Source organism: Pimephales promelas, chromosome 24 (assembly GCF_988280905.1).
Source record: "Pimephales promelas chromosome 24, fPimPro1.hap1.1, whole genome shotgun sequence".
Lineage (NCBI taxonomy): Eukaryota > Metazoa > Chordata > Actinopteri > Cypriniformes > Leuciscidae > Pimephales > Pimephales promelas.
The window spans coordinates 25,515,979-25,530,779 of record NC_142792.1 but is presented as its reverse complement, the minus strand read 5'-3'; the positions used below and the strand labels follow the sequence as shown (position 1 = coordinate 25,530,779).

The 14,801-nt window shown below is 39.9% G+C and overlaps 1 protein-coding gene and 1 long non-coding RNA gene across 2 annotated transcripts; both read left to right on the top strand.

The window, feature by feature from the left end:
• Nucleotides 1-434: 434 nt before the first annotated feature.
• Nucleotides 435-1,844, top strand: LOC148969280 (uncharacterized). The gene is made up of 3 exons (XR_016149953.1): nt 435-752; nt 1,446-1,497; nt 1,664-1,844. It is a non-coding gene; the product is annotated as an uncharacterized LOC148969280 (long non-coding RNA).
• A 7,073-nt stretch (nt 1,845-8,917) lies between these two features.
• Nucleotides 8,918-12,342, top strand: LOC148969279 (uncharacterized). The gene is made up of 7 exons (XM_089126779.1): nt 8,918-9,035; nt 9,725-10,534; nt 10,665-10,759; nt 11,031-11,078; nt 11,196-11,574; nt 11,789-11,965; nt 12,149-12,342. Exons 1-7 carry the CDS (start codon nt 8,918-8,920, stop codon nt 12,238-12,240), a joined length of 1,719 nt encoding a protein of 572 aa, XP_088982905.1. The 3' UTR covers nt 12,241-12,342.
• Nucleotides 12,343-14,801: the final 2,459 nt, after the last annotated feature.

The following is a 14,801-nucleotide window of genomic DNA, read 5'->3' as shown; positions in this document are numbered from 1 at the left end:
TCTTTCCTAGGAACAGTAGAAGGATCTAAAGAGCGTGATGCTCCGCCTGCTGATGAAACGAACGTTCTACTTTGACTGGATGCTGTGAACACTGTTTTATGTGTTAAGGCATATTCATCGGCCATTACCGCTGCCTGACTCAACTTCAACTGTCCTTGTTTTCACTCAAATGCATCACTATTCTTTCAGGTAGGTTGTTCTTAAAATCTTCCAACAAGATCTGATTTCTCAAAGCCTCATAAGTAGATGTTTTATTGGCTGCACACCAGCGGTCAAACAAGGACTCTTTGTCCCTGGCAAACTCAACAAATGTTTTACTACCACTTTTCTTATAGTTTCTAAATCGTTGCCTATAAGCCTCTGGCACCAGCTCATAGGCACGCAGTACAGTAGCTTTGACCACATCATAATGCAAACTATCCTCTATGGCAGGGGCGGTTCTAGAGGCGGGGCCACAGGGGCCTGGGCCCCTGCTGAAATCTGATTGGCCCCTGATTGGCCCCCCTTCCATCAATCGTCGACGAGAAGAGCAACCGGAGAATTTTTCCACAACGATCACAGATGCAATTCCACCCCCAAACAATTGGCGGCACTGCGGTAGTAATGTGGCAATGTAATTTGGGAGAAGAAGCAGTGCTTGAAACTAATGCGCAAAATCGGAACTTTTGACTACCAGAACATCGTCGGTGATGTTGCCTGTACACAGGAGACATAATCCATCAAACAGTAATTCAACTTAGAGACAACTTTTGGTGAGTCACAAATCCTTGTGTTGGTTGTCATTAAAATATGAAAGTATATTTTAGCTGCTGCTCTTACTTATTTTAGGTTTGTTAACTTAATTGTGGAAGACTTGTTAAAGTTGTTAGCAATGTTAACATCTTAAGATAGCGCTAGCAAAGGTTATAGAGTTTTTAGAGAGTTTATGCATTCACTAACAGCCTTGTATGTAATTATACCTTTGTGATAATGTTAACTATCTTGTTTGGCAGATATAGTGAGCATGAAAAAAGGGACAGACACAGGGAGCTATTCAGAGTTTTTTTTTTTTTTTTTTACAAGATTAACCCATGATACTCATAGATATATATGATGATACTACTAAAAGTGATGGTTTAAGCAAGGGGACGTCAGAGGACAGAATCAACCAGCAGGCAGCTGAAGACCAGGGTAGCCCAAACCCCTCTTCACCAGATCAGATAAAACATGATGTAGGCAAAGCCAGATGATAGAAACACAATGTTATGTATTAAATGGTATTCAATGAAACTGCAACGAGAAGAAGTGTACTGCTTGCTGAGGGTCTGAACATAATGATGCCAAAATGGATGTTTCTGCTAGCAGCTAGAACCAGAAATGTTAGCAATAATATAACTGCTCATATTAACATAATTTTCAGAAGAATCAGTGGTTATGTTTAATTGTTTTTCATTTGCTTCTTGTAGACATTCCCTGGTGCCTAGCAGAAAAGTTGTGCTGCTCCACCTGGACCTGATGGTATGCCTATATTTTCATCCTGTTGAAGTTGTCAATGGACATTTAACAAATTATGCATTAATTAACACTAATTTACTGTTTATAAGCGACAACATGATTATGAAACTTAAAATGTCGAATTCAGAAAGAAGTTATAAAAAAATCTATTTTTTTTGCTTCTCTCCAGACATTTCCCAGTCCAGAGCAGATGGTCAAGTGCAACCTGTCCTCAAGGTTTACCCCAAGACACAGCACGGGAACAGGAAGAGAGCATTCATTGAGACCTGGCAAAAGACTTTACGTGGCTGCAGTATTCTGTGTTTGGAGCAGTCTTATATCCATAAATAAATAAAAAAAATCATTAAGAACTTTACTGGCACATTTTTTTGAAAAATTAATAACTGCTGAACTGTATTTGCACCGTACTGAATAAATTATTTTGTGTGCATGGATGTACCCTGTACTTGGCCCCTGATTGTAACATCTGGCCCCTTAATGGCCCCTGTTACAGAAAAATCCTAGAACCGCCACTGCTCTATGGAGAGAGAGGCTACAACCTCCTGGGCCTTCCCAGTTAGCTTACATTGAAGAAGTAGAGGCCAGACCTCTTTTGGCCACTGTAAGGCAGCAGCTACTCGTTCAAAAGCAGAAAAATATGAGTCTACCTCAGACTCACGGAATGGGGGAACAACTGCAATGTTCCTGCCTACATCAAAATGACCTGGCTTGCCAACTGAGTGAGGAGACACCCCAGCCTCAAGTTCCATTCGCCGAATGTGAATTCGAGCTTCCTTGTCTGCCTCTATTTTTCTCATTTCTATCTCATACCTCCTTTTGTCTTCCCTGTCTTTTTGGTCTGCTTCTTGACGGGCTGCTTTCAGCTTTAGCCGAGCGACCTCTACAGACTCAGGAACCACTGGAGAAAATGGATCATACTTTGGCAGAGTTCGAGGTACCGGAGCATCCCCACCCCCCACACCACCCTTCGGCCGTGCAGGCGAGAGATTCCCTACGTCCTCCTCGTCCTCCCCTTCATCTTCTATCTCCACATCCTCAACAGCCATAACTCCTGCCCTTGACAGACTCAATAAATGGCCTTTAATCACTGCTACTAAATTCGCTTTACGAGCCTGCCTATCAACGGTTAGATTATAGTAGTCTGCTAATGAAAATAGATCTACCTTACGCAGATTACACAATGACCCCAATGAGGGCTCTGCAATAAAGCCTGCCACCTCTGAAGTAGCCGCCATACTCACCCCAACTCCAATGCACTATTCAGTACACTCTAAAACTATTCAGACAACTATAAATACCAACCAACTCTAGGACAGAAAACATCCACTATTATGCCAAACAAAACTACGAAGCCTTTTTCACACCTCAACACCACATCTCAATCACCAAGCATCAAGTGGTCCGAGCATGGGGGCACCAAGATCCCGGACGAGCCCCCATTTGTTACGTTCCAGCCCCCAAAAAGGGAGGGGAACCTGATAACCCCCTGCTCAGACCCACAAATGCCAGCAAAAGAGGAATGGAGTCGTGGTGTGAGAAAAGGAGACAAATTCCAAATACCGTACAAACTGTGTTTTTATTTTTGTCACGGTAATAATGTAAATGATAAACAAATTTAAGGGAGAAAGGGGAGAGCTGGACGAACCAAAGAAAAGAAATAAACAAAAATACCCCACCCCTAACCTACACTAATTATACACATCACCTATCTGGCACACGATCAAGGCGCCCTAACCAAAATTACAGATGGTGGTCCGCCCAGGTCTAACTGGTGTATATAGACAGAGAAGTATGCCTACGGGTGATGTATACCCCGGGGTAGCTCTAAATCTACTCCCCCAACTCCCTATAAAACAAAGAACAAGAAAAGAGAAGTTAACACAAATAATAATAATAATAATAATAATTCACAAAGAACAAACTCAGTCCTGCTGCTCAAGTTCCAAAAGTGGAACACAAAGCTAGTGTTACTAGCTAACAAATCAGATTACAACATTATCAAAAGTATTATCAAATGTTCCAATCCTACTCTCAAAATAGACAACAAAAAAAAGTTATCTACAACTCACAATGTTTCCCAAAAAGGGATACCAATCACATCAACAGCAGGAACCGAGTGCAAAGCCCAGAGCAGAGTGCAAAGCCCAGAGCAGAGAGCAAAGCCCAGAGCAGAGAGCAAAGCCCAGAGCAGAGAGCAAAGCCCAGAGCAGAGTGCAAAGCCCAGAGCAGAGAGCAAAGCCCAGAGCAGAGAGCAACAGATCCAACACAAGGCTTTTTAAAGAGCCCAGCCAGCTGCAGCCACTGACGAGTAGGAGGAGTTCCAAGATCCAATCTGCCGTTGATCCACCAATCAGCTGCTGGAATGGTTATTGAAGCCATCTTACCTGTAAGAAGAAAAAAACAAGAACCACAAGCAATGCCAGAAAAGAAAATCACTATAATACGAACCCAGTTCTCTGGGGACGTAACAGTCTGGTTGTGTTTTCCTTGTTCGTCACTAGAGGTCCTCATTATCACGGTGTCCTTCACTATTGACTTCATTTCCCAGCATTCTATCTGTCACTGTCACTTATCAGTTCATTGCACTCAGCTATTCATTGTTAGTCTTGTTAGATCTGTGTATATAGCCTATTCCCTGTCTGTGTTAGTATGTGTACGGAGTCATTGTTAGATGACCAACTTCTTGTTGGTTTCTTGTCTGTTTATTGTTTGTTTTTTGGTTTGATTATTTGTAATTGATCTCTGCCTGGCTGACTACATTTTGGATTGCCCCATTAAACTTACCTCCAATTGGATTTTCTGTCAACCTGTGTGTGATCGTGACAAATACTTTTAGGGGAGACTGTACAAAGATCTTGTATACATTGTAATATAGATTTGAGCACATTCCTTAATACATGCGGGACTTCATAGGGCCTTGGCGCTGGTGGTATGTCTGGTGTGTGTGTGGCTTTCTGTGGGTAGAGGCTGTAATAGTACACTTGGAAAAGAATAGCGACATCCACAAACACCTGAAGGAGGCCGCAGATCCAGAACTGCATGGGAGCCTGAGTCTTTAGGAAGTAGCCTGTCTTGAAAGTGTCTCCACTGGTCCAGTCAAAGTCTGAATGAGTGGCGTTTGGTGTTGAGTTAAGTGACCATGCGGATGCTGGTGCACAGATTCAGCATGATTAACATTTTGATGATCATTATTGTACTCTGCCAAAGCAGTGTACTCTCAAAGTAACTTCCAAACCTAAGTAGTATTCTTAATATGTTGGCTACCAGCAGCACCAAGCAAACATATGTGGAGAATCGTTCAGCATTCTGAGTCCTGCGAATATCTGTGTACTGAGGGATGTATTAGCCTGACTTCGTCATACTCATATTCAAGAAAGAATATGAGTCTGATACCTCTCCATTGGGCTTTGATTATGAGGCGTGTCGTAACCGAACCAGGACAAACAAAAAAAACCTCTGCACTCAATTGGATAGTCGGTAGACCTACCAACCAATCAGAGCAACGCGTAAGTCAACTCCTTTGCATAGCGCAGTTTTCAAATACAGAACGTAGCCTACTTTATTTATTTTAGAAGTTAAATAACGAGTGTTACTTCTTTTACTTACTTCTCCATGAGTGCCACCAAAGGAGAAACCACAACGACCACAGGCTTTTCATTACGTCCCTTCTTAACGACCGTCAGAGCCAGCTGATAAGTTACGCTTTTCCCGAATCATGTAGGAAGGACGCCAAAAATATCTTTTTTTTTTTACAAAAGACGCGACAGCGGAATCTGTACATCTCAATTCTCCAGCTGCAGTCATCTTTGATAAGCGCTCTTTGATAACATGATGATTACGTCCCTGCAGATCATCTGTCCATCATCGTATAAAGCCCGCCCTGGCAATTTGATTGGCCCGATGATTTCTGAACCGATCATAATTACTCCTCAATGGATCGAGTCCAGACCGAACTTCCCCACCAAAAAATGTTGTGGGCGGAGTTCGGGCTGGCATCCAGGCTAGGGATGTATGGCACAACTCCTCTAAATATGATGGCAAACAAGACACTGCTTGATGAACAACATACATGATCTGATCCATAACCACTTCATCCATTTGTGAGTGATGCATCTGTCTGTCCTTAAGCACGTGGGGCACAAATGGATCGTCATGAATTGCCTGGTTAAGATCCCACATAACACCCTTATAAATTCCTTTTAGCCCTCTGAGGACCAAAAATGCATCCCCGCGTTTTGATCGGGTTTTTTTTCACATAGCTGCAACATAGAATTAAAATACTCCGTCATTAATGGTCATATACTGTAAATAAAATCAATACATGATTATAAGCTATACGGTTAAGTCGTGACGTAATCACGCTCTGATAATACTGTTTCCGGGTCCAAATGCTGGGTCCTCTCTATCTGCTTACCGCTTTTGCCGTGTCCCATGTTGTTTAAATAGATCGGAGTTAAAAAAAAACAAGTGACATTCAACTGTCATTCTACCGCTTTCCCTGTGACGAGAAAGAAAAGAGAAAATGGCTGCAGTTGATAAGGATGAGCTACACTAATCACCCTATTGGAGTTAAAAGAGTTTAAACCTTTTTTGACTGCCAAGGGTGCATCACTAAAGTAGGACGTGATTATAAATAAATTTTACAGGTTCCGCCATTGTAACGTTAATTAGATATGGACGAGCGGAGCGCTTGGACCCGGAAGAGGCTAAACGTCACGCGTGACGTCAGACTTAACCACCGAATAGAGTATCTTCTTTTTTGTGTACACTCTTATTAACATCAAAACCTTGTATTTTTGTAAATAAATAAAATAAATAGGGTGCGCTTTCAGCTCACTCTGTCTCCGCAAAAATCTTTCTGAAACGCCTCTGAAAAATGAACTGTAACTCATTAAATACTTGTCACAGAGACATAAAAGATCTCTCTCTATGAAGCTGAAATTCTCTTCTTTTAAATGAAGTAATTTACAAAAGCAACTATTCTCAGTTGATGTAATCTATATGAAAAGAGAGAGATGTCAGTCTTTTCCCTTTCACCTAATTATAGCGTATGATGTGTTAATGTGACCCCGCCCACTGAGAGCGTGTGCTATTCAAACTCTAATGTTGAGGCAAGCCATGAAAACGCCCACATCGATAAAAACATACAGTTTATTACGGATCTAACCTCGTCCTAACCTTTCGTCTTGCTGCGCAGTGAGGAGAACCTAGAAAAAAGTTACCTCAGTTACCAGTTTCATTTTGAGGAGCACGGATTCAGCTGATGCAGTAACCCCTAGAATCCACTGGATCCGTCTACGGCGCAGAACGTCAGCGTCACGGATGCCAGAGCTAATCACGGCCATTATGGTCAATGCTCTTAAGTCCACTAGCTGCAGACGCGGAGCATCTCAGAAGCGTCTCTCCGCTCCGCAGAGAATAGGTAGCCGGTCTATTTTCACCTCTTGCCGCGTCAAGCAGCACAGTCTGCACATGCGCATAACCAGTAAGTACACCGGGCAGGAAGTCAGACACAGAACAGCAGACAGGATAACAACAGAAAAAAAACAAATAGAAAGAATTCATTTAATCCACTTACCCATTGTAGAAGCACAAAGAGGAAAACTGAAAAAAAAAATCAATAAGGTAACACAATTCTGTCCGCTCCTGAGCCAAAAGAGGACAAATGAAAAACAAATAAACAATGCTCCAAATCAGCACAAAGGAAAAATTAAGAGGTCACCAACGCTCCGTTGCTGAAACGCGTCTGAGACGCTTCCAGTGGACTCTAAAGGCGAGCTAGGGACGCATCAAAAACGTGGCTCTGACGTTCCACGTTGTAGACGGATCCAGTGGATTCTAGGGGTAAGTCATTATTCTTAAGTGCTTCAACCATTTTACCCAATATTTACCCATTTAAAGGAGTACTCCGGCGCAAAATGAACCTTTGGTCTAATTACACATTGGTACATAGTCAACCGTTCTCTGAGATTTATTTTCATGATTATCGAATGTAAAGAGTTTTATCTCTAAAATCTCTGTTTAGCTTATAATGCTAGTATATGGGGCATAGAGTAATGAAAATAAAAATCGCTAGTTAATACCACTAACAAGGCTCAAAATAGCCCAATACTTACACGGTAGCATAATCAGGGTCCATACATGCAAAACGAAGCGTTGAGAACTTTGTAAGTGTACAGACCATTTAAAGTCCCTGTAAAGGTAATTCAACAAAAAAATTCTAAACACATTATAAATGTTACAAATGTATTGCTAAAACATATTACAAAGACTGTGAACTGTGAAGTTCTGAAATACGGAGTAAGACCGTTAAACAGTTTTTCACCCTTGCTATTTTACGGATTTTTTGGGCGGGGCTAAAACAGGGCTCGATGACGCACTGGAGCCCAAGAGCTCGTGGACACGCCCCAACTTGATGACGCAGGTTGGCTGATCCATAGACAGGGGCTGATCTCTCCCCTAACAATAGAGCACATTTGCATTCGCTGCTCAATCGCGAGTTACTATCGGTACTATTAGTTACTACAGTCTACAGTTTGCTAGCTTGCTATGAGTGTCTTAATGAGTGAGTCATTGAATCATTCATTCAAACGATTCGTTCAAACGGCTGATTCATTCAAGAATGAGACAGATGTTTGTGAATGGGTCATTGAATTTTTGACTCGATTCGTTCAAAATGGTGAATAATTCAGTGATGGAAACAGGTTGAGTGTTTCTGTGACATGCGCCGTGGTTCTGCTGTGATTTGGAACTATTTTCGCTGCTGAAACAGATTAATTTTAACTGTTTATTGAACTGTTGTAGGAAATCAGTGTCACATTTTCAATCGTTCGTCATACAACCTAAACTAATAATGAACAATATGAAACTAATACGACATAAGCTTAATTTAAAATGTCTTAGGAACTACAGGATATTTAGAGGTGGATAAACTCAATTGAGAGGTGAATAAATGCATTTTAGAGGTGGGTAAACCCTATTTCCGAATATTGAGAGGTGCGTAAACGGCGTTTAACGTTACTTGCGTATAGCCTCTACTACATCCCTGTTGATGGATGTTTAATATAGACACAGCTTAGTAGTTAAAGTAAGATTGTGTGTTTGTTTGAATCGAGATCGCAATGTTTTAATTATAAAAAAAAGTTAACATTAATTCAGATTAAACCTTGATAGTTTCAGAAAGGCTATGCAAATGTAGTTTATTAACATAACCCACAACATATTTTCATTTCTTTTCATATTTTTCAGTTTTTCATGGAATCTTTGGAATGCATTATAGACTTTCACGTCACAGTAGCCTACTGGTCAGCTGAAGCACATTTTCAAACATTCTCTTCATTACTTTGCTGACAATTTTCTACTGGTATTTATTGCATTGTAGTTATTTGGCATCTATTGCATTGTAGTTATTTAGCATTTGAAAATGGGATTAAACTTTTCATGTGTTAAATGTGTAGATGTTTCTGACAATGGAGACAATTTACACAAAAAAGAGAAAGGCAAGAGGAAGGCAAAAACCAACAAGACCAGCTCAAGTCAAGGTAAGAAAGAATATCTAAAGTTCTGTTTTTAAAGTCTAATTAACAATAATAATGCTTAACCATTAATTGAAAAACTTTTACTTGAGAATTCAGTAACATAATATACTTGGCACATAATGGAAACTACAGACCTTTTTGATGACAGATGTGTGAATGCCTTTAAACAGACATTTGAATGTATTACCTCTGTATTACCTCAAATTTTATTGAAGTTAAAATTGCTCAAGAATTATAATTATGCTGCATGATGTCTGCCCATTAGGCCAAATTCAATGTCTGAAAATGAAGATGCTGTGCTAATCAGTTGGCAAATTAATGAATTCTACATTTGCATGTATGGTTACCTAAAGGGTTACCAAGAACATTTGGATGGCCCAATTAAAATTTACACACACGCACAACTAAATTAAACTTAATGCAGGGGTCTTGGTGTATGTTTTGAAATTTGAACAATTTTTAATTTGACACTTAAACAGAGAACAAAACATTACTGCCTGTGCTCACTGACCGACAACCGAGAAAGCGGAATGCATGGATCGGAACTGTGTTCAATGCCCCAAAAACTCACATCATAATTAACAAGCTTAGTTGCAGCAATATTAGTGTCTAGTAATGAATTTGGTTATGCAATCTTTTTTAAAAAGTATTTCAATAAAACCATCTTTTGGTTATATCTTTTCCCTCTTTAGATCAGACTTCTCAGGATGTCACCAGTACCAGTGCGGCTGACGTCCTCAGCATTGCTGAGGAACCTGGTCATGCTGAAGTCGATGACGAGTGGAGTAACGCCGTCTTCCAGGACTTAGTCGGAGATTCATCGGAATGGGGTGCCGACGTCCTCAACTCTTTGAGCTGTGTCTGGAGTGTTGCCGTCCTCCAAGCTACAGTATGTGCCACATCTGACGATAGAGTCCAAGATGTGGCAGTCAGCACCACATCAGCTCCAGGCTTGGAGATGGCTGACTGTTGTTTTGATCTTCCTCAAGTTCCAGTCCGAGATGTGGCAGTCAGCACCACATCAACTCCAGGCTTGGAGATGGCTGACTGTTGTTTTGATCTTCCTCAAGTTCCAGTCCGAGATGTGGCAGTCAGCACCACATCAACTCCAGGCTTGGAGATGGCTGACTGTTGTTTTGATCTTCCTCAAGTTCCAGTCCGAGATGTGGCAGTCAGCACCACATCAACTCCAGGCTTGGAGATGGCTGACTGTTGTTTTGATCTTCCTCAAGTTCCAGTCCGAGATGTGGCAGTCAGCACCACATCAACTCCAGGCTTGGAGATGGCTCACTGTTGTTTTGATCTTCCTCAAGTTCCAGTCTGTGCAATATCAGACTGCAGAGATGATGTCTCTCCAGTTACATTCTGTGTCACATCAGACTCTAGTTATGATCTCCCTCCAGTTCCAGCCTCGCCCTGGGCAATATTAGACTGTAGTGTTAACGTCCCTCATGTCGAACCGACATCTCAGTTGAAGCTACAGGGGATTAATGAGATTATTAGTAAGTTGACTGACTCTGACATAACACAATACAGACAAACTTTTGTTGAGATATTATATCTGTCTTTACTCATGTCAACTCAGGCAAAAAACAGTTTTCATGTCAACTCTTCTTATTTTTCTTTTAACAGACGTCAGTTCCAGCAGCTATGAAATCGTCAGGAAGCTCGGTGAAGGAGGCTTCGGAAGCGTTTATGCAGGGATTCGCTTGAAAGATGGCCTTGAGGTATCATTTATTTTACTTGCATTATCTATCAAATTGCTCTTGCACTCTTATACTCGAATGACTCGAATTCAAGCATTTTCAGTGTATCTTATGTTCACTACCAGAGCACCTGACCTCTCAGACATGTTTAAATTGTTAGACATGCTCAACATGATCACAATTTAAATTCATGAAACTGAACATGTCTGTTCAAGGTTGATGACTGAAATATGAACTGCAAAAATATTGTAAATAATTCTAACCTAAATCCATTTTTTGTTTTGTTGATTAGGTGGCACTGAAATTTGCTGACAACGTGGGTGCAGATTGGATCTACATTGTAAGGACTCTTTTTCTCTCAGTCAACTTTTCAATAGACAAACTGCTATTGTCAGCAGTTTAGTTGTGTTCTACATCTTTTCTCCATGTAAGATAATAATAATTGTCTATCTTTTAGGAGGATTATCCTGAACCTGTTCCAAAGGAGATCGGTTTGCTAATACTTGCCAACAAAGGCGTCAGGGTTCCCCAGATCATCCAGATTCTGGACTGGGTTGTAGAGCCAAAGCGATACATCATGGTTCTAGAGTGCCCTACACCCTGTGAGGACTTGGTCAAATTTCTATACCGCTACAACGGGATGATCGAAGAGAACATAGTAAAGGTAATAATTTATCGGGCAACACTCGCCGCTCGAATATGCTGCCTACGGGGAGTGTTGCACCGTGACATAAAGCTGGAAAACCTGCTAATCAACCCATACACCCTGGAGGTCAAATTGATTGACTTTGGCTGCGGCGAAATCCTGACTGATGCGGGATACACATCCTTTGCTGGTATGCATTATTCCTCTGAGCTGTAATGTGGATCTCAAACTTCGATGACGGATCAGAAGCTGTTCGACTTTAATAAGTCAAGGTCTTACAAAGCACCATGTAATGGGATCCACCATTGGGAGTCAAGACTCAATAGCATCAAATAATTTCTTGCATAGTCAAAATGTTTTTTTAATACAAACTTACTAATTGGACTTAATCTCTTTTTTTCCAGGCACAAAAGAGTACTGCCCCCCTGAGTATGATTTCAACGGCAAGTATCACAGGAAACCAGAAACTGTTTGGTCGCTCGGGGTACTCATGTTTACACTGCTGCGTGGACAATTTCCAGAGCCAGAAGACTTTGACGATATCAATGATAACAACTGGGCCAAATATGGCTTGTCACAAGGTGAGATCTTGATTTCAGCACAAGACACTTACAATTCCAAATCAAACAAAATAGAACAAAGTAATACAAATGGTAGTGTGGTTAATGTAGTAATATTTAGATCTTTCAGCTTAGACTCTTAAGCAAAGAGAGCAAGTGTGAAGTTTAAGGTAATAATAGGTCTTCTCTTCTCTTTCTTCACAGAATGCTGCGAATTACTGTGCTCTCTCCTGCAGACAAACCCAGATACGCGGCTTGAATTGGAAAATGTTTGTCTCCACAACTGGTTTAAATAGTTTATTTATTCATTTAAATAAGCAAAAATCAGCACCCAATGATCAGACGGACCGGCCCAGCTCCAGAACTCCCTGTACCCACACACCAATGAACAATGCTATTTTGACACACAATGAATATCAAATAAAGTGTATTTCAAATATATTATTTAAATGTTCACTAAAATATATTTTATTAAAGTATATGTACATAAAGTGCTCCATTTTTTTATTTTGTACTTAATTTACTAAAAGTTATTCTTTAGTACTTCTTAAGATAAACTTTAATGTACTCAACTGTGCTATTTTTAAACACACTGAAGATGAACTAAAATATGCTTTTAACATATTATTTCAGCTTTAATTTGTTTTTATTCCACCCCTTTTAGTACAATTGAACCCATCTTTAATGAATTTTTAAATACTGTTATAAATCATTTAAAAGATAATAATATATAATATATACAAATCATATAATATAGTAAACCATTTATTTAAAATATATTTTAAATATGTTATAGTACCATTATAATAATAATATGTTAATTGTGTATTTTAGAAGTAGTCAAGTAAACCATTACTGTTACTAGTAGCATTGCCTCAATTATTAAAAACAACAAAAACACTAAAAATAATATTACTAATGAAACTCCATGATTCCTGGGACCCGTCCTATACACCGCAAAATGTTTTAAAAAAGATGGAGACACCATCAACATGTCCTACCCACAAATTACACCTGTGTTCCAGGAAAAAAAAAATAATAATAATAATAATTCAGTACAATTGATCAATAAACCAGTACAGAAGTAATCAATAAATTATCGGGGAGGGTCATGCCTTTTTTCACAATCATTTTGGAGGGTCATAGAAAAAAATATTGCTGGCGGAGGGAGGGTCAAGTCTTTTTTGACTACAGATCTCAAATCTTCTCCGATGGCCCCTTAAAGCAGAACTAAGTAACTTTTTTTACCTTAACTGAACAGCTTTGGAGTCATTGTAATGTTAATATTACTGATTTCGTGTTGAATGGTGATCGTCTCGCACCCCCCTGGTGCCTGTGAGCCGCAAAACCACCCTTGCAACTTTGGGCCGGCGGCTCGCCGGCCTCAGTGTTAGGAAGTATCGTGAGATTTCAGGTCTCGCGAGGTAACGAATTGCTTTACGGCACTATACGCGCACACGCATGCGTACACGCCCCCGGCCATCCAGGAGCCGGCTAGCTATAAGAAAAAGGTAACGCTAGATATTAAATTCTTCAAGTTTTCGTGATGGCTGATGTAAAAGAAGAAGAAGAAAGCTCGGAAGTGTTTATCAGAGAAACAAAGAAGAGAAAACGGACCGGCTTTTTCAGAATAGAGAGAACTGAAAGAAAGCGAAGCCTGCAAAACCGATGCTGACCTGGCCTTCTTGCTGTTGCACTTGTAAGTATCTTTATAATAAACTGTGTTTAATGTTTGTATTTCTTGTAATTGTGACCTCGGGAGTCGGGATGTTTGCTATTGTCTGTTTTTTTTTTTATTATTATGCTCGCTGTCTGTTACCGGCTTACTAGTACGTTAGATACTGTAACTTAGATGTTAGCATTTTCATTAGCAAACAAACTTGCTTGTTTTCTGTAAGTAAGTGTTTTGTCTGTTCCTCTATCAGGGTTTATTTGTGTTTCTCAGATCGCCTATAAATCGATATGAAATTATACAAATTATGCATTAGTTTAGCTTGTCGTCAGCCTCAGAATTAGTAACGTTATACTGTGCTGCTGACTTGATAATGCATAAACCGACACGAGAGCTGCTAGCTAATAATGCAACTTTTTTATATTTATTTACCCACATTTACACAAACAGAACTACAAGTAAACGATAAATTGCATTGCAACTTCACACATGCAACTCCATCTGTTCTATTTTGACCTTGTCTATAAATGATATGTTGATAAAAGATTGATACATTTTCTTTTTCCTTTTTAGCTACAAGCGTTGGCAAGTGTCATCAACTCCGAGGCACCCCAGACCACCAGTACCACCGGTCTCAAGCTTCAATAATAAAATAAACAAACTTGTAATAAACAAATTAAACGTGTTTGACTTTCTTTGGTCAATCGTTACGATAGACAACTCGGATCACCAGAAAAATGATGAATGTAACGTAACATGTATTTTGATAATGCATAATCAAAGTAGCTATAGCTGTAGGCTAAACTAAAAATAAATAAATAGCGGAAATATTTCTTATAGTATTATTGATTTTTAACCATAATGTTACTGATAACGTTTGGTAACACAATACAAATATACACTATCTCAACATTTGAATAATATTGTTCTGAGAATCATACCTCAGTGGATATGGCTCGGGCGTCAGTTTGGTTTGAAATGTGCTGGGGACAGAGACGCATTCGGAAGGGCATTTTCAAAAGTGCTGGGTAACGCATTCATTCTTTTTTCTCTTTCGAGTAGGTAATGTTTTGAACGACGATGTCCATAGCTTCCTGATGCACATAAATAAAAATGAGCACAATACAGTGATGGTCCGGCCAGAGGTTCCGCACTCGAATAGTTTTTATTTCCCCCTCATCAAAA